Genomic DNA, 21,550 nt, shown 5'->3' with positions numbered 1-21,550 from the left:
ATTTTCCCTAGAAAATAGCAAGTATTTAGTAGAACACCATGATATGAAGCTCAGTTCCCATTCTTGCTAGTCATGAGGGTAACTGAAAAAGCATATGCCAAGTAATATATTTATTCAGGTTCTTCTTGTTTATCAGATTATGGTTAGAACAACACTACAGCTGCCACAGAAGATCACATCACTGTTTGTGTATAGCTGGATGCAGTCAGAGCGTGCAAACACAGCATTTTGATTTGTTTTTCATTGATTAGTAAGATGACCTAAAGTGTTTTTGGTGTACTTATCTCATACACGCTTACCAAACCAAGTTTTGTATAATAACCTAATTAGTTGGTTAGACAAAGTGAAACAGAGATGGCAACCGTGTCTTTGAGTGCTAGAACTAACAGATTTCAACCTCTCTTTTTCATTTATACATTTAAGGAGGCAAACACTTTTTTCTCTCTTTTTCAACAGCCAACCAATCTTTCAGTTGTGAACAAATCTGTCACTGAACTTGGCTGGGTTTACCCACAGGAAAACAAGAACAGTGGCCTCCTAATACATCCTCATAAATACAGTTTCCTGCTTTCAGATTGCTAACTTCATAGCATAGCTGTGAAGCAAGCAGTCAAGTTTCCTAACCCGAGATGTGACAGGAAAAGGGTAGGAGCCCAAACTCTTAATATATCTCTGCATCATATGAATCAGTGAATAATCACCAATTCTAGCAGCTATGCCCAAGGTAAAGTTTTCACACAGCACCTCTGCAATTCCCCACTGCTAAAAACAGACTGTATTTTTCTGAGCAGGTTTAACTAAGCCTGTGCCAAGATCATAAAAGCACTAGTAGGGCCATGCAAAGGTCGTAAAATAAGCAGCAAGTACCTTACTGTCAAGCTTCTTCATGGTGACCAAGTCTAGAGACTTCAGCGAGTGTCCGGTTGGTGCAATGAAATATAAGCAGGCATGAATTCTGGTGTCGTGGTAATTGAACAGGGATCGTTTGATCTTCAGCTCTTCTTGCAAGTAGGCTTCAAACTGTGCATCAATATATTCTACTATAGGCTTGTAGCTAAACAGAGAAAACAGGGCATAGAGAAAACTAGAGCATTCATTACTGGGACAGCATAGGTCACTGATCACACTCAGGAAGCTTCATGGGTGCTCTGCACAACACAGGGACAAGCACTGGGACCCTCCCAGCCTAACCTACAGTCCCTTCTTAGCAAGCCTGCACTTCCACTTGGTGCCCAGGGAGAGCATTACAGACATATTAGCAAGATAAACTGGCACAGACCCTGGAATTTAGGTGCATGGGAACTACGTGAGGCTGCTACCCTGAAAAACAATGTATTTTACAGCCTTCCCAATTAAAGTCTGAGCTGCTGCTCTGCCAATGTCACCGAGAATCATCCAAGAAAATTTAAACATGAAACTTCCACCCACCCTAACTTGTCCAAAAGCTTGTTTGGGAGATTCACAAGGGGACAAAAGGAACTTTTCAGGAATCAAAGTCTGTGAGCAAAGCCCAGCATACAACTACACTGTTTGGATACTTTGGGGGGACTATTTTGTTAGAGAAAAAACGCTAGTGAAGTGTAACATGCCCTGATCTCACTGATTGTGCTACTGGAGAGGGAACTTTTTGGTTTGTTCCTCCCTCCACCAAGGGCAGCCTCAGGCCCTCTGGCCCAAGGAAGCTCTCGAAGGAGGACATTGAGACCAAGACAAAACTTCCACTGCCTTCAACACTGGATTCACAGCAGTGCTAATACCCTTCCTCAAAAGCAGTTGTGAGGAAAAAAAAAATAAAAAATAGACCAACAGAAGTTTTCAGGTCCTCCAGAAACACTCTTCTAACAGGCAGCCAGCAAGGCTCTGCTCTGGCCGCTCTTCTCCAACTGTTTGAGCAGTTGCTTAATATCCTAAGCAAAGCAGAGTAGACTCACTCTTGATTGACCAAGCAAGAGCTATAGAACGACAAGCAGCGCTGCGTGAGGGCTGCCAACATCAGAGACCCACACAACAGTACTGAGCACTGCTTGGCAATTTGCAGGCACAGAGGGTATCATGAATCTCCCCGTGTAGGTTTGTAACACGACTGCTGCTCCAGTTTCTTTGCTTTCAGAAATTCTGACTCTGATTACGAGCCCCCAAAACCTCAGACACAGGCACGTTGCAAAGAAAGCAGTAAGGCCTAACATTGGGAGATCATATTAGAGAAAGCACCATAAAAAAGCAGAGCAAAAAAAACCTGAGAGGTCTCAAACCAGGAGCACAGAGGAAATGCCACCCACTGTGGCCATATGTATCAGGACACAGCAAGACAAAAGCTGCCCCTAAGTCCTGCTGCCCTGTGACTGCCCCTCTCTCCAGCCACCTGAGAGGGAAGTTGGAGGGGTTTCACCACCGACACTGCTGGCTCTTCTCATCTGCCCAATGAAGCAAATGCAAAGTGACCCAGCAGTAACAAGCTACAGAGCATCCCTGCTCCGAGCACCTGCTCCTTCCTCCTCTGAGCAGCTTTTGTTCTCGCCCGAGAGCATATGGCAGCAGCTGACAGGCAGAGCTCTCCCTCCAGCCAGCATGCTCTGGAGCACCAGTCAGGAGCAGGAGCTGCAAAGCAGGGGCAAGAGTGCTATTTTGGGGTCAGGTCAAGAAGCAAGGACATGTTACAAAAATAATGCACTATAAAACCTTTTTTTAAAAAAAATCTATAGAGTTTTCCTTATGGAACAGGCAGCAGAACGTGCTGAGTCTCCACGCTAACAGGGATCTTGGTGAAAACTTTGATGCTAAGCCTGCATTTTCAAAGAGCTTATGCTGTCTGTCTCCCTAGTGCCCCAATGGCTTTGGTCAGCGTGCAGGCTGCCAGCCAGCGTGCCCTCACTCTGCAATGTGCACAGAAGAGGATTGCAAACACCCCTTCAGAGGGAGCCAGGATTACTGCAGCAAGGGAACGTATGCCTCTCAGATACAGGAAAAGCATTAATTTGAGTATTAGTATGACTAGTTTTATTTTAACACTACAGCAAAAGTCCATATGGATGGACACAGGACTGCGTGGGCTGCCCAGAATATTTACTTCATGCACGTAACATGTAAATCAGCACCCGGGTACAACACTTAAGTAAAACCCACTTCAACTTGAACATCGTAGGATGTTGTGAATTGGAACTCTGATCCGAGCCCCAGCTCCCCAAAAGATGCAACATAATTGCAATTCGAACTCATACTTTCAAATATTTACATGTTTTAACTCAAACAGACTTTAACTGAGCTGCACAGAGACGCAGAGGGCAGAAAGACAGTTTCAATTCTGTAGCCTAGTTGATCTGCTTGTTCTTCACTGTTCCTACCCATCTCTTGGGGCAAGTGATGCTAGCTGCTACACCAGGATCACAAAACACCCCCAGCAACAATAAGGGACCTACTGCCCACACAGGGTCAGCCCTTCTGGTCTCAGAGGACATCAGCACAAGGATTCCTTCTCCCGACGGAAATAAATTTACCTGTCATCTTTGTTAATTTGATCGCCAAATCCAACTGTGTCGACAATAGTCAGCTTCAGACGGACGTTACTCTCCTGGAGCTCATAACTCCTGGCTTTCAATCTCACACCAGGCTCGTTGTGCGTCGCAGGTTCGCTTTCAAACTTGGTATTGAACAGAGTGTCCATCAACGTTGACTTGCCGATGCCAGTTTCACCTGAGCAGACACAGGCAATGTTAGCACAGTCCGACTGCTTTTCCTCACCTGATTCTCAGGCACATTCGCCAAGCTAAGGCATTATTCCACTTGGGCAGCAGTGGAATTAGGCTCCGTGCACATGGCTAAACGAAATAATCCCTGCAGGAACAGATGTCTTTTGAGACAGTCCCCATCTTTACCAATCCCCCAGAACTGAACCAGGGACTTTGTGGACACTGGGAGGTGACAGCAGCTCTGGCTTCGGCTGCTGGCCTCCGACTAATTTCCTCCACAGGTCACACCGCCAGGGTCTGCAGCACACCTTGCAGCCATACCCCATCAAAGCACCACACGCTGGGGATGCAAATCCAAAATGAGCCCCTGCTAGGCAAAAGCTGCTACTCTGACAGACATCAAGATCATGCAAATGTCTTCGGCACTTGCAGGTAAAGAGCTAGGCTGCTGTGCTGGGAATGGCAAGAGAAATTTGTGGGCTGGGTTTTCCAAGGGAGGTGTACCACAAATCACAGGCAAGGACACTGAAAGGGGCATCCCTGAGATACTAAGCGCCACTGCCCTCAGGGATTTTTCATTATTTTGTGAAACAAGCCCCCTTTCCTTGTCCATACACACAGTCTTTTCCCGTAATACTACTGTTAATGTTTTCCATGGGAAACAGAGAAACTGGAGAGGAAGCAACTGAGGCTTACGAGACTCCCTGAAGAAAAGGTACTAAACTGGAAGGAAGAGAGGAAAAAAATACAATAAAAAAAACAACAACCCCCTCCCAAAATCGTGACAGTTTTAAGAACTGTTACATAGACATTTGCCAAGTGACCCCCCTTCTCGAAGAAGGGAAAGGGCTCCCTCCATGATGAACCAGCAAATGCTGGACTAGATGACCTTAAAGGTCCCCTCCAACCTAGATGGTTCTATGATTCAATTCTATGCCTGCTGCTGCTAGAACCCTGTTACTGGACTTGCTACGCTGGCAGCACAAGGGACACAATCAATCATTCTTTTCCCATAAAAGTATTTGTTCCCAGTGGTCTTCACATTGGTATGACCCAACTGGTGATGCAGGCTCCCTCCTGCTTGATAGCATGAAGAGCCCCAACCTCCCCACCTTGCAAGCAATATCTATATTCGGGACAGCAAGAAGCTGTTCTTAGTCGAAAAATACTTAATTATCTTTTTAATAGCAGAGACTAAGTCCTAATTCTGATATGATTTTTTTTACAGAAGTTGTAAAATTCTCTCAACTCCAAATTTGATTCCTGAGGAGGTATCTGATTCTCTACAGGTTTTTATGCTTTTTTTCAGCTCAGTTTCCACTTCTGTTCCAAAAGAACCACAAAAAACCCATAGTGAACCTTGGGAAATGAAAGTTTGAGACAGGGATACATGAAAAGTTTTCAGAAAAAAATCGAAAATAGCACACTGCTTAAATACCAACTTTTAAAACTATTACAGGTTCACTAATCCCCAGTACAATTAGTAACATGGATGAAAGTATTGGCCTAAATCCTGTTTTTAAGTCAAAAGTGTTTGCTTAGTAATTACACTGCTACTACTGCCCATGCTGCGAGCACAGGGTGAGCTGAGGTAACATCCTGAAATTGCTCCAACCAAATTGATGCTGGGATTTGGGACAGAGCTCCTGGACTGCAGTGGGCAGGCTCTGGCATTTGCAGGTCAGGCTTGTGAGGGGTCCTATTGCAACCTCTTAAACCCCCTAAAATGGGAAGTAAAACAAAAGCATAGAAAAGCAAAGCAAAATATCAGGTGGGAGAGAAGAGCCTGCATCTGGGATTAAGCCTCTCTCTAGAGTGTACACAGCTCTCCTAGCATGAAAAACTCTTGCAAAATATGTAAACCCCCTACTTAGACGACCTCAGAAAACCATATAGCTTTTGTGTCCAGAGGAAAAAAAATAACACTACTCAGCAACTACCTGTTGCTCTGCGATACTTGACAGTTCATTTTGCTGGCTTTGACTTTGACCACTTTCCATGCTAGGCTCAGGGAGGTACGTGGTTACGTACAGCCCAGTAAAACAGTCGAGCAGAGATATGCTTGTCACAGCATTCCTACCCTGGGAAGCTGCAGGACATAAAGCAAGCTTTTAAAGAAGAATGAATAAATGAAAGAGGGGGAAGACTGAAAGTCTACATGACATTATAACTCAAAATCTAGGCCCACATAGAGCGCAACCCACACGAAAAGATCCGTCCTAAACTGATGGCACAGACTGTTAATCTCTGAAGCTACATATTTTAGTGGGCTCCTGATGTGAATGCAGCACTGCTGCATGCTGTGCTAGACAGACTTCGCAGCATTTTATCCGTGCAGACCACAATTAAAAGCCTCACATTACAATGCCAAGTTAATTGTGTCCTTTCTCGGAACACAATTTCAAAAGTTTTGGTTTGGTTTTTATTTAAAGGGGGAGATTTCTATTCCTTGGACAACTGCAGCAATTTGTGTGAAATTTTTATTGGGGGTGGAAAAAAAAAAAGGTTGATCAGCACATTTTACAAGAGAAAAGAGTTGGACCAAGTTGCTATGTTAATGGAGACATATAAAGTCACATTAGGAGAGGAATATTTACTGCAAGAGAAAAAGGCAATTAATTTATGCTATTTTGATCAAAGAGCTGCCTGCTAGTTGGGCTGCTCCCTGCTGAATTTTAAATGGTTTCATGCTGCTAGGAGAGAGTCACGTGAGGGTTGGTAGCTTGAGTATGCAGAAGTACAACTATTCTCTTATCTCCTTCTTCAACATGCAAAGCTATAGAAAGGAGTCTAGTTTGTGTGCCAGATTTCTTTTCAGACAGCTCATGCTGCACTGCAGACAGAAATCCCCAACTTGTTGTAGAAAAATCACAGTCAGAGGGTTGTGGGTTTTTTCCACCTAATAATGTAACTAATTAGAAGGGACAATATTCCCTTCTTGCAGGCTTAAAAGAACAATGAATGGAAAGATGATGTTTGTAGACTGCTCTGCCAAACTAAGAGTAAAACCCCCCATTTTTGTCAATTTACAGAACTACATTCTGGGGGCACCTTGAAGAGGTCCACCTGTGGGTCAAAGCTGTTTCAGCACAGCTCCCTAGGGCTGAGCAAGGGATTTCCAATTGCACAGTATCCATAGAGTGCCAAGACAGCAGGTATCTCTCTATAGCCAAGAGAAGGAGTTGCCTCCCCATATTTCACCCTCTGAAAAATTTGGGAAAAGTAACATTAACTCAGGCTATAAAACCAACTTGTACCACTCAGATTAAATACAGCAGATAATAGGTGACAGGCTTTGTTCTCAAGTACATCATTTGGAGACTAAAAATGGCATCGTTTCCAACTGGAGAAACTAAGAATATAACGAGACAGGCAGGCAAAGCCTGGAAGGGAAGGAATGCAGTTTTTTGAGAAACAGCCCCTGCACCCAACCCAGAGAAAGGCAGATTTAAGTTAACATTCTTTGAAAAATACATTCAGTTCCCAAGTTAGCTCACTTTACTTATGGGCAGCCCTTGGGGAAAGCAGAACTGCAGGACCATCAAAAGGGTAGATTTTTTAACACCTAGAAATTTCCATGTTTTGAGTCAGGGAATGGGGTAGAGCAGTGCCCACTGGCTCAGACCTTACTCTTCACAGGAGGAAGAAGGCGCTAACTTGTGGATGCACGTGCATTCCTCGGCATGAAGAGACCACCCAGTGGTGCAGGATGACTTACCCACACAGAGGATGTTGAAGCAGAAGCCCTGTGATGTTGACTTGTTGACCAGCTGATCAGGGAGGCTGTCGAAGCCCACATGGCCAGAGAGGGACAGGTTCCTAAGGTCATCGCTCTGTAAGACCAAGAACAAAGCCATTTAACAGGGTTGCAAAGCCCCACCAGAGAAGGCAGCTGTGCCTAGTCCTGTCAGAACTGTGTAACACCAGAAGAGGTCTTGGGACACACAATCTGTCTTAGGTTTGCCTCCCAGATGTGCTCTACTTTTACTTCTATCTAGTTTTCTGCTGTGGGGCTCAGGAGCTAAAACATCTCCAACCCCAAGGCATACAAACACTACCAGACTGCCTCTCCATGATTCTGTACCAATTCACAACACCCAGACATTGTTTCTGAGGCCTCAGCATCACATATCCCTAGAGTTACCTAAAGATTGTTTAGGCAGACACCTGGAAAAGAGACAGTGAAACACAGTCATAGCTGCAAGCAGATCAATTCCTGTTTAATTGCTGAAGCAGCCCAGTCTGCTTCCTCCATGAACACGGTACAGCTCTATGGCAGAAACCAGCCAACCTCCCCTATCAAGACTCCCCCAGCAGGGTGGGAGCTTCCCCAAACCATCCAGCGAGGCCAGCTCTCCTGAACAGCACACAAAAGCATAACACAGGTTGCAATGCAGTCCTGGTTGCAACTCCAAAATCTATTCCTGATAGAAACCTGTGGAGGCAAGCAGAGAGCCAAGCCTGTGCTCCCCTTGGCTGATCTTTCCCTTTGGCAAACTGAGCCTTCTCAGGCTTGCTCTAGTCTCCCAGCAGTACACAGGAAACACAATGCTCTCGGACTTTTGCTCCAACCCTGCAGCATGGCCACAGGAGGACATAGTTTAGATGACAACACTGCCTCTAAAGCCAGCTAAATCTCTTTCCAGCTTTTACAGCCTTGACCGGAAGGGAAAAAAAGCAGGCACGCTGCTCTGCGGATGCCTTGGTTTACAAATAGCCCCATCCAACACAAGGTGAGAGAACAGGACACCATTCCCAGCATTTCCTGCGTGACCTTCAAAGCCTGCCATGCTGCCCCTCCATGTCTTCAGCAGAAAAAAAAAATATGCCAGGCTGGGCACCCCAGAGATCCAAGTCACCCCTCCTGACCCACTCTCTTCCTCCAGCCTGCCCAGGGGGCTGGCCTGATAACATCAAACACACCAAAGCCGTTTCATAGAGTGCAATTGAGCAGCACAGACCTCACAGAAGAGAGGTTTGAAACACCTCCAAGATTGTATTGTATTTCTAGGTGTTAAAAAAGGCTTTTCCACAACAGCTGTACAGTAATTCACAGAGAGGTTTGGAGAAAGAAGCCCGCCCAGTTATCTCTTCCCTGGCAAACTGCAGTTTTGCCAACATCCTGAGCACAGATAAAAAAATTAAGAAAAACCTCCTCAGTAGCCCTAGAGCACCTCTGCTGTTATTTCACACATTTTTCTCCTGAAGTTTATTGTCCTTAGCTTAACATACTAACCTTTCTCCAAACCCAAACACGTCCAGTACAGTCACTCCACCTAGGCCATACTTTTGAGCGACATTACAGCCATGGGCAGCCTCAGTCTCGTTTGAAGATGCTGGAAGCACCAGCTGCTTCTCCACAAAAAATCAGTGGGCTTTGGACCAGACATGGAAAAAGACGCTCTTTGGTTGTTATAATAAGAAGGTGGAAGACTTCCGGCTCTCTGTGCAATTGCTAAGCATCCCCACTTCCCTCCTCAAAACATACAGCCTAGCCACCAATTGCAGGAAGAAATAAGTTACATCTGAGTCAAGTGCTGATGAAAATACCACTCAGACTTAAAAAAAAAACACCAAAAAACAAACACCACAGAAATTCTCTGAGCAAAAACTGTCTAAGCCTGTGCTATTACCATATGGCACAAAGGGCTCCCTTTTGCCATGATGGCACACACAGCCTGACACCTGTACTAGATACCTAAGCCTTCTCTTAACACCTGAACCAGGCTTGTCTGAAGGCTTAATGCCAGACTGCTCACCTCCATCCCTCCACATACTGGAGGAAACTTACACGAAACTTACAGTGATGAAGAGTTGCTACCTCCTTCACAGGGGCGGGTAAAAACAAAACAAAACAAAAACAGCACAAAGGAAACTATCACCTCATTTACCCTCAACAGTGATTTTCCTGGAAAAGCCCCAGGCAATGGAAGACAACCCTGGGATTTATTATGTGAATGGGTTAAATTACATATTTGTAACATTGGTATTTTTAAAACGCCAGTGGGCTTGGGTTTATCATGAAGCAAAGGGAACTCGGAGCAGATTCCAGAAAGCAATAGGTGCCCATGACTCACAGGCTTCACAGAAACTGGTGGGTGTTGAACATCTCTCAGCACAGCACCAATATCTCTTTCCCTGATATATTTTGGGAAAGCAAGTACTGCCTCATCATCAGTTACTCAGCAGGAACAGGAGTTAGACTCATCTCTCGCATCTGTGTCAGTTATTTTTGCTGCATACCTTCTTTGGTTTAGTTCCCTCCCCTTTCTATTTTTTTTCCTCTGCAAGTGGCAAACATCAACAGTGGAAAAAACAAAAACTATCTCTACACTTTTCAATGCCAAGTATTTTCACAAGCTGTGCTGCCTAACAGGAGGCAGAAGTGTAGTCTGATATCTTCCTGAAACACCAGAACGCCTATGAAAAGCCCAGAGGCCCAAGGCACGGGCAGAGATGAAAAGCAAACCCAAGCTTCCACCTCCCTCACTATTCCCCAGGCTGTAACACATCTCATTGAGTGGATACAGAAAATCTGTGCATTTCTGCAGAAGCGTCACAGATATGCATTTTGGACAAGGCAGGAAAGCCAAAGGGACTAGAGTTTCTAAATATCTCCCTCCACACAAACGAAACAGTTCTGTAACAGCCAGTTCCAGCGCACACAGATGGACTCAGAGAGCAGAAGCTTTTTTGGGAGGGAGATGCAGGCTGCTCTGAGAAGAAGGATTAAAGGGAGGTGCACACACTGCATAACTTCTTACCACTGCGGCCACACCTCTGCTCTTGCTTTCACCCTCTTCAAGTGGGTAGTTTATACCTGTTCAGTAAGTACAGGGATGCTGACACAAGGAGAAAAACCCTGTATCCTTTCTCTGCTCTCCCCACAGCAGAGGTTTCAGAAGCAGGCTGGAAGCTGCAGGACTCCCCATGAGGCTCTGTGGCCCATTGAGCCATGGCACAGGTCAGCCAAGGATGCCAATCAGCAAAACCACAATGGGCAATTTTACGAATTAGCCTGATGGCATTGGACTGCGCAGTTTGGTCTTATTAGCTCAGCAGTGCTACAGTTGTCAGCCCTTGGGCTGCCTGGGGAAGGGACAAGGACTGAAACCACTGCAAACTCAGGAGTAGCTCATGAGCTCAGGTTTTACCCACATGGAAAAGAAACCTTTGCTGGAGAGCAACAAGCATGATTGCTCAGTGTATAATTAGCAGAACAGACAAGTGATTCACGCATTCAGTCTGGCAAAACAGAAGTGTTCTAAAAACAACGGGATGCTAAGTCAGATGGCCACGCTGCTCTGGCTGTGAATGGCTGTGACAAGCCCCTGAGAAGAGTGGGCTGGGTTTTGATCTCAAGTGAGTCATCCCACTGAAAACTGGGTGCCTCCAGCTGAAGAATGGTCAAAGGCTGACATAGACAAAGGCTCCTGCCCCACAGCAACGAGCCTAGAGCTCCCATACACACCCAGCAAGCCAGGGGAGCTACCAGCATTGCTTTATTCCTCCTGCCACAGGGCTCTTCTTCCAGAGAAAGGCAGCGGGGCTGCCCAGACACTTCGCCCCAAGTGGAAAGGCATATATCATCACCCAGCCTCACCAACTTCTTCCCAAGGGTACTCCTCGTTTTCCCCTCTGATGATGAGCAGAGCTCAGAATGCTTTTGAACTCAGCACAACCCCACTATTCCCCTAATACTGCACCTAAATACACACCTGGACTAAAACAGCTCCTCAGCTCTCACTCACAGTAACACAGTCCTAAGAGATGCCTTATTAATGCACAGACAGGTCGCTCAATCTGTAAGCACTGACCTCTTACGAGCGTGCTAAGAGAAGAATTGTTTGCCAAGCACCCCTCCTTGCTTGCAGCTTCAGAAGCAATGGACAAGATCAGCATGGGGAAAACTCCAGCTTCACAGACTTCTATAGAGATCAGCCAATTTACTCCAGACACGCTGGACTTGGATGTCTGGATGTTCTCAGATGTCAGAGCTTAAAACATCCCAAGAGCAGTCTTTATTTTTAAACTCTTCCTTAAGACACAGTCGTGTCTCCTCTACTGAACTCCACATTACATAGCAAACCCTCTCTCCCTCTTGACATACTACCTGCATGAGGGGGAAGCTGTTCTGAATGTCCAGAACCGTATAGTAACCCCTACAAAAACTATAGAGCAACATGAACAAATAAATACTTGTTTATTGGGAAAGATGCTGATCACTTTACTGTTCTCTGCAGAGTGACCTACGCAGCGTCCCACGGTTAATATTTCCTGGGTTAAGAACAGTCTTTCAGACGTTTTTACCGCAGCTGTTGGTTTTAACTCTAGTAGGACAAGGGAAGGGGTAAGTATAGCAGAGACAGGCCTCCAGAGGTATAGCATACACTATGTACCATCACTACAAAGAGGTTAATTTTCAGGACCCTGTGTCCTATTGATTTTAATTTTAAGGAGGGGGGGGGGAGGGAAGCTTGCAAACACCAAGAAATGGTTTGCAGTGTCCGAGTCCTGTAAGTCTACTTCAGATCTGGTTTTCTTTGTACACAGCTCCTGGTGACAAAGGTTTTATAGGTCAAGCAACGCTGTAACAGTTGCTCTGTGGCCAACAGTGGGGTTGCCTGGATGTAATTCAGTGAAGCTTTATAAAACAATTTGGCTGACGAGACACGTGCAAGGAGAGAATCAGCTCATTCCTACTAAGCCATGGTGGCTTGGCAGAGCCAAGGGGAAACTTATTTCCCTCACTGGAGTCAGCAAGACTATGCCTACACGCGGATGGGGAGGTGGATATAGAGATGTGTCCCATGATCAAAAGTTCATCACTCCTCCAGAGGCAGCACGTCCTTACACTTCAGAAGGTCTCTGGAAGCTGATCCAAAATAAAACAAAATTACTCTTGTGCAGAAAGAAGAACACCACTCCCAATAGGCTGAGGAGAGAGGGTCCAAAAGGACACCTTCATTTATTGTCATAGTCTGCTCTCCTCACTCAGAACTTAACCATGACAATGGTTGTTTCTGCAAGCCAAGCAAGCTCCTGGCTGAGCCCCTTCTGCTTTAAGGCTGCCAGCAAAATATTCCCCTTCAGGCCCCCCAGCCCACTGCTCCTTGCAGCTGGGGGTCAGTTTCACATGGCCTCCAAAGAGTTAAAGAAAACAAAAATGAGCCTCAAATTCAAGAGGGGAAAATTCTGGTATGCAAAATATTGAGCTGAACCACAAATATGAAGCAAGTGTTTAGTTATTTGAGGCCACACAACTTAGGAGGCACCTTTAAGAAATTCTGAAAGCTTTTATTGTTGTCAGCAGCTCAGGCCAGCTACATTTTTGCCCCATTACTAGGGACACATTCTTGCGTTTCTGAAGTAATCTTAGATGCTGCATCCAAAGTCAGGGACCTCAGAGATACTTCAGTCTGCTCAGACAAAAAGGTGGCTCAGGAAAGAGCAGGGAGCACAGAAGCAAAGGGCAGTTAGCGAGAGATGGATCTATCGTACCCTCTCCCCATGTTCAACCTGAGAGCTACAATCCCTGCCAGCACAGCACGAAGTATTCCCAGCACCTACACCAGAGCCACACTCACTGTTAAGTTCTTTGAAACAGCACCCACAACCCCCGTTCCCTTTCCTTATACAGACTTAAGTGATGGTTAAGCCCTTACTTCTTGGACAAGGGAACTCAAATATAATAGTATGGGGGATCACAAAAAGAAGGAACAATTGCTTTTCCCTCCTTGCCACAGCTAGCGCAGTTCTGCCACAAGAAAACAGCCCTATAGCAATCAATTAGTTAATCAAGAAAGGACAGACTTTGCTGTTGTTTTAGGCTAGGATAACCATCAGTGTCACCAGCAGATTAGGGGGAGTTCCTGTCTCCGTGCTTCTGCTGCTGGCTGGCTGCAGACTGGGTAGATGTCTCTGTGAGCTACTGAAGTCTGGGAGGTCTGTCTCCCCCCTAGCTTTCTTTCTCCCCCTTCTCTTTTCTCAACAGGGAGAGCAGACTCCTTTGGAAGACATATTCTGTAGAGTGATATGTCAAGCAAGCCACAAGGATTCATCAGAAAGGTAGGCAAGCTGGATGGCTAACACCTCCCACCGACCCACCGAGTGACTCGCTGCCACAGCTATTGCCCCAAGGGCGGGACCTCAGTAAACCATCTTGTTCTTCCTAGATGAAAGCTGGCACCAGCTGTAGCTACTTATGGGCACAGAGCTTCTCAACAGAGTGTACTTCATTCAGTCCTGCCCCAGCCCCCCAGCAATGTCTAAGACAATTGCAAGGAGCCAGCTTTCCCTACTCCCAGGAACAAGAGACACTGTTAATAAAGTGTTAGGCCACAGCTGGGTCCCTCACTCAGTAACCACAGAGGTCACTGGGAACATAAAAAGGCTCTTCTCACATGTGCTGCTTTCTCCTTTTAATCCTGGAGAATCAGGATAGCAGAAAAAGTTATTTTGCAAGGAGGAAGGCTGGAAGTAATTTGGGCAACAAAGCACCAGGCAACAGGAGACAGAGAAGGGGAGGTGGTATGAGTCTTGTACTGCCCCTCCTCACACAGAATATTGCTCTACAGATAAAATATCATGTGTATGTGGGGAATCACTAGCCAGAGGAGGCTGCCAGCAAGACAGATCAAGGGGTTGCCCTGAGGAGACACCCTCAGAGACTGGGTGACGCTGGACACGCTTACATTAGCCCAGGCAGTAAAATGCAGAAGTGATGGGGAAGGAAACATCCTCTCTCTCCAAGGCTGGCTCCCTAAACGAATCACAGGATGACACCAGGGTGGGAAGCACAAGGCCCATCTCCCCGACGTAGCACCAAATATCCTGGTTGCCAGCAGCTTGCAACTGCGAGTTGCAGTCCCTGCCACGCAGCAAGGACACGCTCCCTGCAGCCAGCAGAGCCGCTGCTGTTCCCGCGCTTCCAAGGCGGGGAGGCAAAGGGAATTGCTTACATTGGCAAGACACAGCAACTCAGCAGGAGAATGGAGAAAAAGGATACAGTCACATTCTTCTGGGAAGAGGGAAGTCAGCAAAATCTGACAATTCAGAAGCGGCTGTAGAGAGTGGGAATGAACATTTGTCTTCCAGGCAAAATGTTTGTCTAATGGTCAGCGCAAGCTCAGAGCACTAACGGTTCCATTTATGCCAAGAACTGACATAAAAGACATTTTCCTCCATAGGTTTCCAAAAACCACGGCCCTTTCTATTTGGAGTGAAAGTGACTAATGCCTCTAACAGCCCCTGATGTCACAAACTGCTAACCAGCAAAAAAAAAAAAAAAAAAAAGCAAAAAAGCTGGACTTTGGGGATGATAAGGACCATATGTGCATTCCAGCAAGGCATGTAAGCTCACTGAAGGGAGGGGGAAAAAAAAGAGAGGAAGAAGGAAGCGGGGGGGGTGGGGAGAGGAAAAGAGACATAATGTGACAAACAAGAATGAAGACCATCCAAAGGCAGAGCCCAATGAGAACCAGATGCTCTTGGCTTCTCTGGTCAATCTCTCTCCTGACAGGGGAACGACGTGGAACTAACTGCCTTTTTGACTGCTTGCATGAGGCTGATGAAATAAAATGGAAGCTATTACTCAGTGCCAGGATCCCCAGGCTGAAATGCTCTACTCCTGCTTCAAAAAAATCAGCGTGCAATTTATTGCAATTTCCCCGCCTTTTGTCTTGCGAGGTGCCACATGCAGGGAAAGGCAAATACACCCCTTTTAGCATCCCCAGCCATCCTCTCTCAGCCAGACACAGCTGAGAAAGTTGGAGGATCCTTCACACCAGCCCTGAATGAAATGTTTTCAGTGGGAACCTCAGGCCAGCAGACCACCAGCTGTTGCACCGAGATACAGCACGCAAGTCAGCTGGTGACACCAGGCCAGTTTACACTGGCAAGTACAGGAGAAGGCTGAGTTTTTGTTAGACTTCAGAATGAATAATCTTAAGAGTTAAAAACAAATCAGATCAGTAGGGCAGAAGCTAACTGGGAGATGGCAGGAACACGTTGCTGCATTGACATTAGAAATACTTTTTTTTTCCCCAGTTCTTTTGCCCTTTTCCAGCCCTTCTGGCTACACCATCCCACACCACCACAGACACAGATGTAGTCCAGCAAGACAGCAGAGAGGAAAAAGCCAACAAAAGCCATTTCCTTTTGTCTTCCACTGTCACGCACTTAAAATAGCTCTGAAACAGCTGCATCACAGGCTGTTAAATAAGTGGAATTATACTTTTATCAAAGCCTTTAGCTAGAGGCACAGTGCACTATGGGACTCAACACAGAGCAAAGTGTGATACAGAAACTCAGAGGGACTCCTAGTTACTCTTACTCAGAGGCCATTTGCAGGGAGCTCTCTGGGACACCCATCCTGAGAGCAAGAAGGTAGAATTAGCACACCTCCAGGAGCAGAGTACCTGATCCCACTGCCAAGTTTTCATCAAACCTTCCCCAGGCTTCCACCAACTCCAGTCCAGTTAGGGGTGTGAACACAACCAGAGCAAAATACAGAGATTTTTTAGGAAGGAAAGCAGCCCATAGGGCTCGCTTATAAAACTGTAACAAGGCAGCACTGTTCCAATACCTGAATCAAATTAAGGGCCACTCCAAACAAAGAGCAGCAGCTTTCCTTGTGAAGTTGTGCAGGCAAAGCTGAGCAAGGCTGGCTTGCACTTCCTTAACCCCATGTTTTCTTTCCTGAAAAACCGTAGACACACATCAAGGGCCCATTTTGTTAGCTCCCATTCAGCAAGCTCCAGGACTGAAAGGTGCCCCATATCGTGCTCTGGATAATTAATTAGCCCTGGGACCTACTAGCAGGATCTGCATTAATACTGTGCTTTGCAGGCTTGCTTAGAGGTAGGTGGGGGACACCATGGCATGGTGCTGCCCTGCACACAGACATGCTACAGTTGTCTGCACAGGCCCAGTTTCTAAGTAGGACACAGAGGTGTGTATATAAAGGTATATAGCTTCAGATCATTTACTTACTAGTTCTCTTGAGCCTGAACTAAAGATTTTAGATTTATCACAGATTTCACAGAATCACAAAATCTTAGTGGTTGGAAGGGACCTCTGAGATCATCGAGTCCAACCACAAAAAAAAAAAAACCACCAAAAAACCAAAAAACCCCCCCCCAAAAAACCCCCAAAACAAACAAACAAAACCAAAAAACAAAACAAACAAACAAAAAAAAACACAAAGAAAAAACTTCATATCAAAATCCTAAGACAATGCTGATATATGTACATGGTTTCTTCAATGCCCAGGTGCCATATGAACAGGTCTTGACTTAAAAAAAAAAAATACCGTCTTCCAGCTATGTGATTTCACATAGTCAGCACATTGGCAACTTGTCCTGGTGTGACTGGACAACCTAAATGAAGCAGGTAGATGTACTCCATGGAAAATCGCTACCAGGACTTCTAATGTCCCAACAAGTGCTACATACTCACTGGAACTCCTCAGGGAAACTTGACCAGTCTAGCACCACCAAGGAAGTGTTGATCCACTATCAACTGGATTGAAAGAGCTGGCTCAAATCAGCTGTTCTTAAATTCATATGCAACAAGCACATACAGAGGAAACATTTGAGATTTAGACAAGTCCAGTGTTTTTACCCTCACCAGAAATGCATACACTTGAGTGCGGTTCTGACAAAGTAATGCAGACAACAACAACAGCAGGAAAAACAGTTTTCAATGAGTTCATAGTATGGTCTAATTTTCTGAGTGTTAAGTCATAGCCCTTACATCTGCTTAAAAAAGGAAAAAGGAATGTGCATATCCCCTTATGGTACATGAAGATCTTCCAGGGCACCACAGAAGTCATTCATCATTAATAAGAAAAAGTCAGCCATCAAAGAGCATAGAGGATACAAACAGTGTTGTTTGCCCTAACATGCAGATTTCTGCCTTCAGCAGGAGCAAAAGCAGAATTAAGTTGAACTGAATCTGCACACAGAAGAAAAGGTCCAGGTTTATTGAATTATTTAGCTGACAGTTCTGAAACATTAGTCCATAGGTTTCAAGCTCTCAAATGACTCCAAAGAAACATCTCCCACTTGCCTTCAGCAAGTCTTCATTTTCCTGCCTTTAACAGGGAGAGCCTAGAGAAAAAATTTCATGAATAGGACATAGCTTCAAGGAACAACTCTCCATTTTAGCTGAAGTGCTTCCTTCCCTCCACCTCATTAATTCCAAATTTTTGTGGCTGCCTTGAAATACTGTGTTTTGTCTTTCCAAAAATGTTAATTGGCCAGAGTTCTTCCAGAGTAAAGCACATCAGATCTAGGCCTGCAGCATAGTCATAACACTGGTATCATTAGGAGGAGATGGAATTAGAAGGCCACTTTACACCAGGGTTTTTGCCCCCCTTGGTTTTGCTGCACTGATAGGCTGCTACAGAGACTTCACATTTCTGGACTCAATAGGCAGTGCAAGACAAACCATTTTTCTCGCATGCAGCCTGCAGACAGGAATGTTCCCACAGTCCTCTCCACATCCATCACTTGCAAAGGGGCAGTATCACAAAGGCGTTTGATGACCATTACAATCCTGGTGATGCTCCAAGTCATAAAGAATCCCCGGACACGACACCGGCAATTGCCCAACATACACACACAAGTGTTTGAACTCCATAAATGGGGAAGAGATGGCTAAATAAACACTTACAGCACCAGAAGAAAGGATTAACTCTCTAGTCACAAGAAATCCAAGGATAAGCTTTACAGCTCCAGGTTTTGGGTTGTGGCAGAGATAATAAGCCTTTTATTCTAGAGACCTAAATCAAGTCCCATAAACATAGAGAGGTCCTACACTTTCTCATACCTATTCTCTGCACTGGAGTCTACGTTGAGCTATTCCTGCCCACACACCAAAAGGGAAAGGCCTTTCCTTACACTCTAGCTGCTTGTGACTAACCACATGTGACACAATATGAAAGATGTTACAAAAAAAGACCAGCAAGGAAATCCAACTTCCATGACTATTTTTTTTGCCTGAGTGAGAGGAGCTAGATATGAATTCACAGAGATGTTCCACCAAGCTAATGTCTCCAAGAGGGAAGCAAGAGACTTGAAATCACATCTCCCACTGGAGTCAGCCTGGGCAGTCCCAGCTAGCACCAAAGTAAAGAAAACATCACTTTTTCTCCCTGCCCCAACCCCCATACATCAGACCTCCATGACTGCAGACAGCAAAGCATGGGTACCATCAACTTCATCTGCTAATTAACTCAGGAGGAGCCCTGTGTCAGCAAGCAAGTGAAGACAGCCCAAATTAAGCCGGCTACCTACCATCTGGAACAAGTCAGCCAGAATGAGGCTTTGCAGACACTAAAGCCAAGGCAGAGAACCTCCCTGCCTTGCCTGTGCCACAGCACAGTAATTCAAGGGGATCTTGATGGTGTTGCCCACCAGCAAGAGACTCCTGCAGCCCCAACTGTTCTCACCTCATGCCTCCCCAGCTGCAGGGATGAAAGAAGAGCAGGTTGCTAGTGAGGCTGAATCCCTCTGAAGGCACTAGAAAAGAGGAGGCATTTTCATAGAAGTATCTGTATACTATCCACAGGGCAGACAGACAGTAATACTGTTTCCTCTCTCCTCTGGACCCTCCGAGTGCTCTCACCTCCAAAGGTGGCTCAGGCAGACAACATCACCCTAAAACAAGAGTGGGGTATTCCCACAGAACATAAGCCTGGGAACCTGGCACAGCAGAGAGGGCAAATTACAGGCAATGACACCTAACCTTAGGCTTGTCCAACAAGTTTCTTTTGCAGGGACCTATTTTCCAAACACCTCTATTAATGAGGCAGGAATTCCTGGGGAATAAAATAAATAGTTTCATTGGTGCAATTGGGAATATATTATGAAGGCAATGAGGCCACACCACAGCTCATTGGATGCATCAGGCTCCCCGCTGTTCCAGCACAGCTTCCACCCTGGGGCTGGATCCTGCCCAAAGGCAACCCCCAGCTTGCCCAAAGACACCCACCAGGAAGGTAGGGTCAGCACCAGACCCCCAATTCCTGCTGTGTGCCCAGCCCCGGCACATGGCATGATCCTGACAGAACCTCAGACACCCCATCCCCCAAATGCCCCCTTCCATGTACTTTAGCTTGCAGCTCTCAGCCCCTGAAAGGTTGGGCAAGCCTTCCCACCAGAAAAAGCTCAGATCACACCAGGAACTTTAGCTCCTGTAGTCACCTCAGCTTTTCTTACTCTTTACGCAAGCTGTAATAATTTCCTTAATGCAGCTTACTTCACAGCGAGGTGCTCCTTAGCAGGAAACAACATGTCTTAGGTGAGCCACAGAACTTAATTTCTGAAGGCTTCAATTTTATCACCTTGAGTAAAAGCAGCAACTTCATCTATTTAAGAGATGTCTAGAAGGGAAAAACTACAAAGGAGAAAGGACCTGGAAGAGCAGACAACTTCATGGCATTCGGAATAAGAAATAGCCACGCACTTTGCCTTTATTTTCTTGGGTCTTCATCTGTAATCAGACAGGAACAGCTACTGAGGCAACTGAAATAACAAAGCATACCTGAGCTGGGGGAAATCCTGGCCTTAACATCTCAGGAAAATGCATGAGCACAGACAAACCTCTCATTTTGTAACTGCTGTGGCTACACACCCACTGACTTGAGTGCTATAGGGAGGCCTGCTGATGACTAAGAGGTTTGGTATCATGAACTAATACTGGTTGTGGCCTCAGCTACAGCTCAAAGATGACTTTACCCTTCTGCTTGCCTCTGTGTTCTGTCCTTCTTTGCCAGGGTTTATACTCACTACCAGGATTTCCACCAAGATGCTACCAATTTCTAAACAGCTAGGCTCAAAACAGAACCCATCACGTGTCCTCCACTTCAGTCTCCAGTATATTTCTGTGCTCTCCAAGCAAACATATGCAGAGTTTTGGACATCTGAAAACTGCCTGCCAGTTGTCACTTAAAAAACCACCCGAACAGTCATGAAGCAGCACATCTCAAAGATAGACAAGTAGTGGTGGTACTTCACCAGCAAACCACTGCTCTCTCCTGCAACAGCACTCAGTCCCTTGCCCACCGACCCTGCAGTACTTTGGGAGAACCCAATAAAGCCCACTGCCTCAGTCTCTGTGGGCCAGACAGGACTCAGGGTGTGTACAGAGGGCTTTCAAGCACTGGCAAGAGCCAAGCGACCATGCAGTCATGCTTACTTCAAGGGCAGCTTCGAAACTAGCACTTCCCCAGTCCCCCTGGAAATCCAGAGAACAAGACACTGCTTTTGCTGTGATGTTAAACCCAACACCATATATAAAACTGTCTGTACATAAATGCAAGCCAACAGAATAACTTTTTACTGAAACTTATACGAAGTCCCCAACAACTACTCATTTTATGCCAGGCACTGTACTATAGAAATCTCTGGAACCTGTAAAAAAGGCAAACATCAGGCTTAACATAAAAAGCTAAGTCACAGGTGATAACCCACTAGGAAAAGAATGACAGAGCATGAGTGTGTGGTACAAGCTTTATGATCTGTCATGCAGACCAGACACCCAGCCTGTTCCTCTGCAACACAGCGCTGGAAAACAGCAATTTCCTACCATCAAGGATTTCAAGCAGATTTATTAGTTTAATCCTAATAATGCAAATAAAGCCAAATGCAGAACTGGCATAAGTCGCTACATGTGGAAAAACTTGCCCATAATCCCCACTTCATGAATCTCTCGTAATAAAGCACAAGCCTCTACAGTTACCCCTTTCCTCCTGCTCCATCCTCTGGAAACTGAGCCAGCTTGGTGCTACCAGGTTGGGTATGAGAAGACGACAAGGGTGGCACAGGTGTCATTTCACTGATTACTCTCCCAATAAAGGT

The 21,550-nt window shown here is 45.7% G+C and overlaps 1 protein-coding gene across 4 annotated transcripts in view; it reads right to left on the bottom strand.

Annotated features, from left to right (window-relative positions):
- The window catches only part of SEPT11 (septin 11), a 60,664-nt gene that overhangs the window by 21,711 nt on the left and 17,403 nt on the right, over positions 1-21,550 (bottom strand). For all 4 annotated transcript variants that reach the window (XM_014957811.1, XM_014957810.1, XM_014957809.1 and 1 more), the window contains exons 2-4: positions 7,405-7,519; positions 3,495-3,690; positions 868-1,054 (exon numbers count right to left, since the gene is read on the bottom strand). In XM_014957811.1, the coding sequence (XP_014813297.1) occupies positions 868-1,054; positions 3,495-3,690; positions 7,405-7,519 (498 nt within the window). The remainder of the gene's footprint in view (positions 1-867; positions 1,055-3,494; positions 3,691-7,404; positions 7,520-21,550) is intronic.

This window comes from Calidris pugnax, unplaced genomic scaffold (genome assembly GCF_001431845.1).
Source record: "Calidris pugnax isolate Ruff unplaced genomic scaffold, ASM143184v1 scaffold349, whole genome shotgun sequence".
In the NCBI taxonomy this organism is placed as follows: domain Eukaryota; kingdom Metazoa; phylum Chordata; class Aves; order Charadriiformes; family Scolopacidae; genus Calidris; species Calidris pugnax.
The sequence above is the reverse complement of the archived record's forward strand: the minus strand, read 5'-3'. Positions and strand labels throughout refer to the sequence as shown.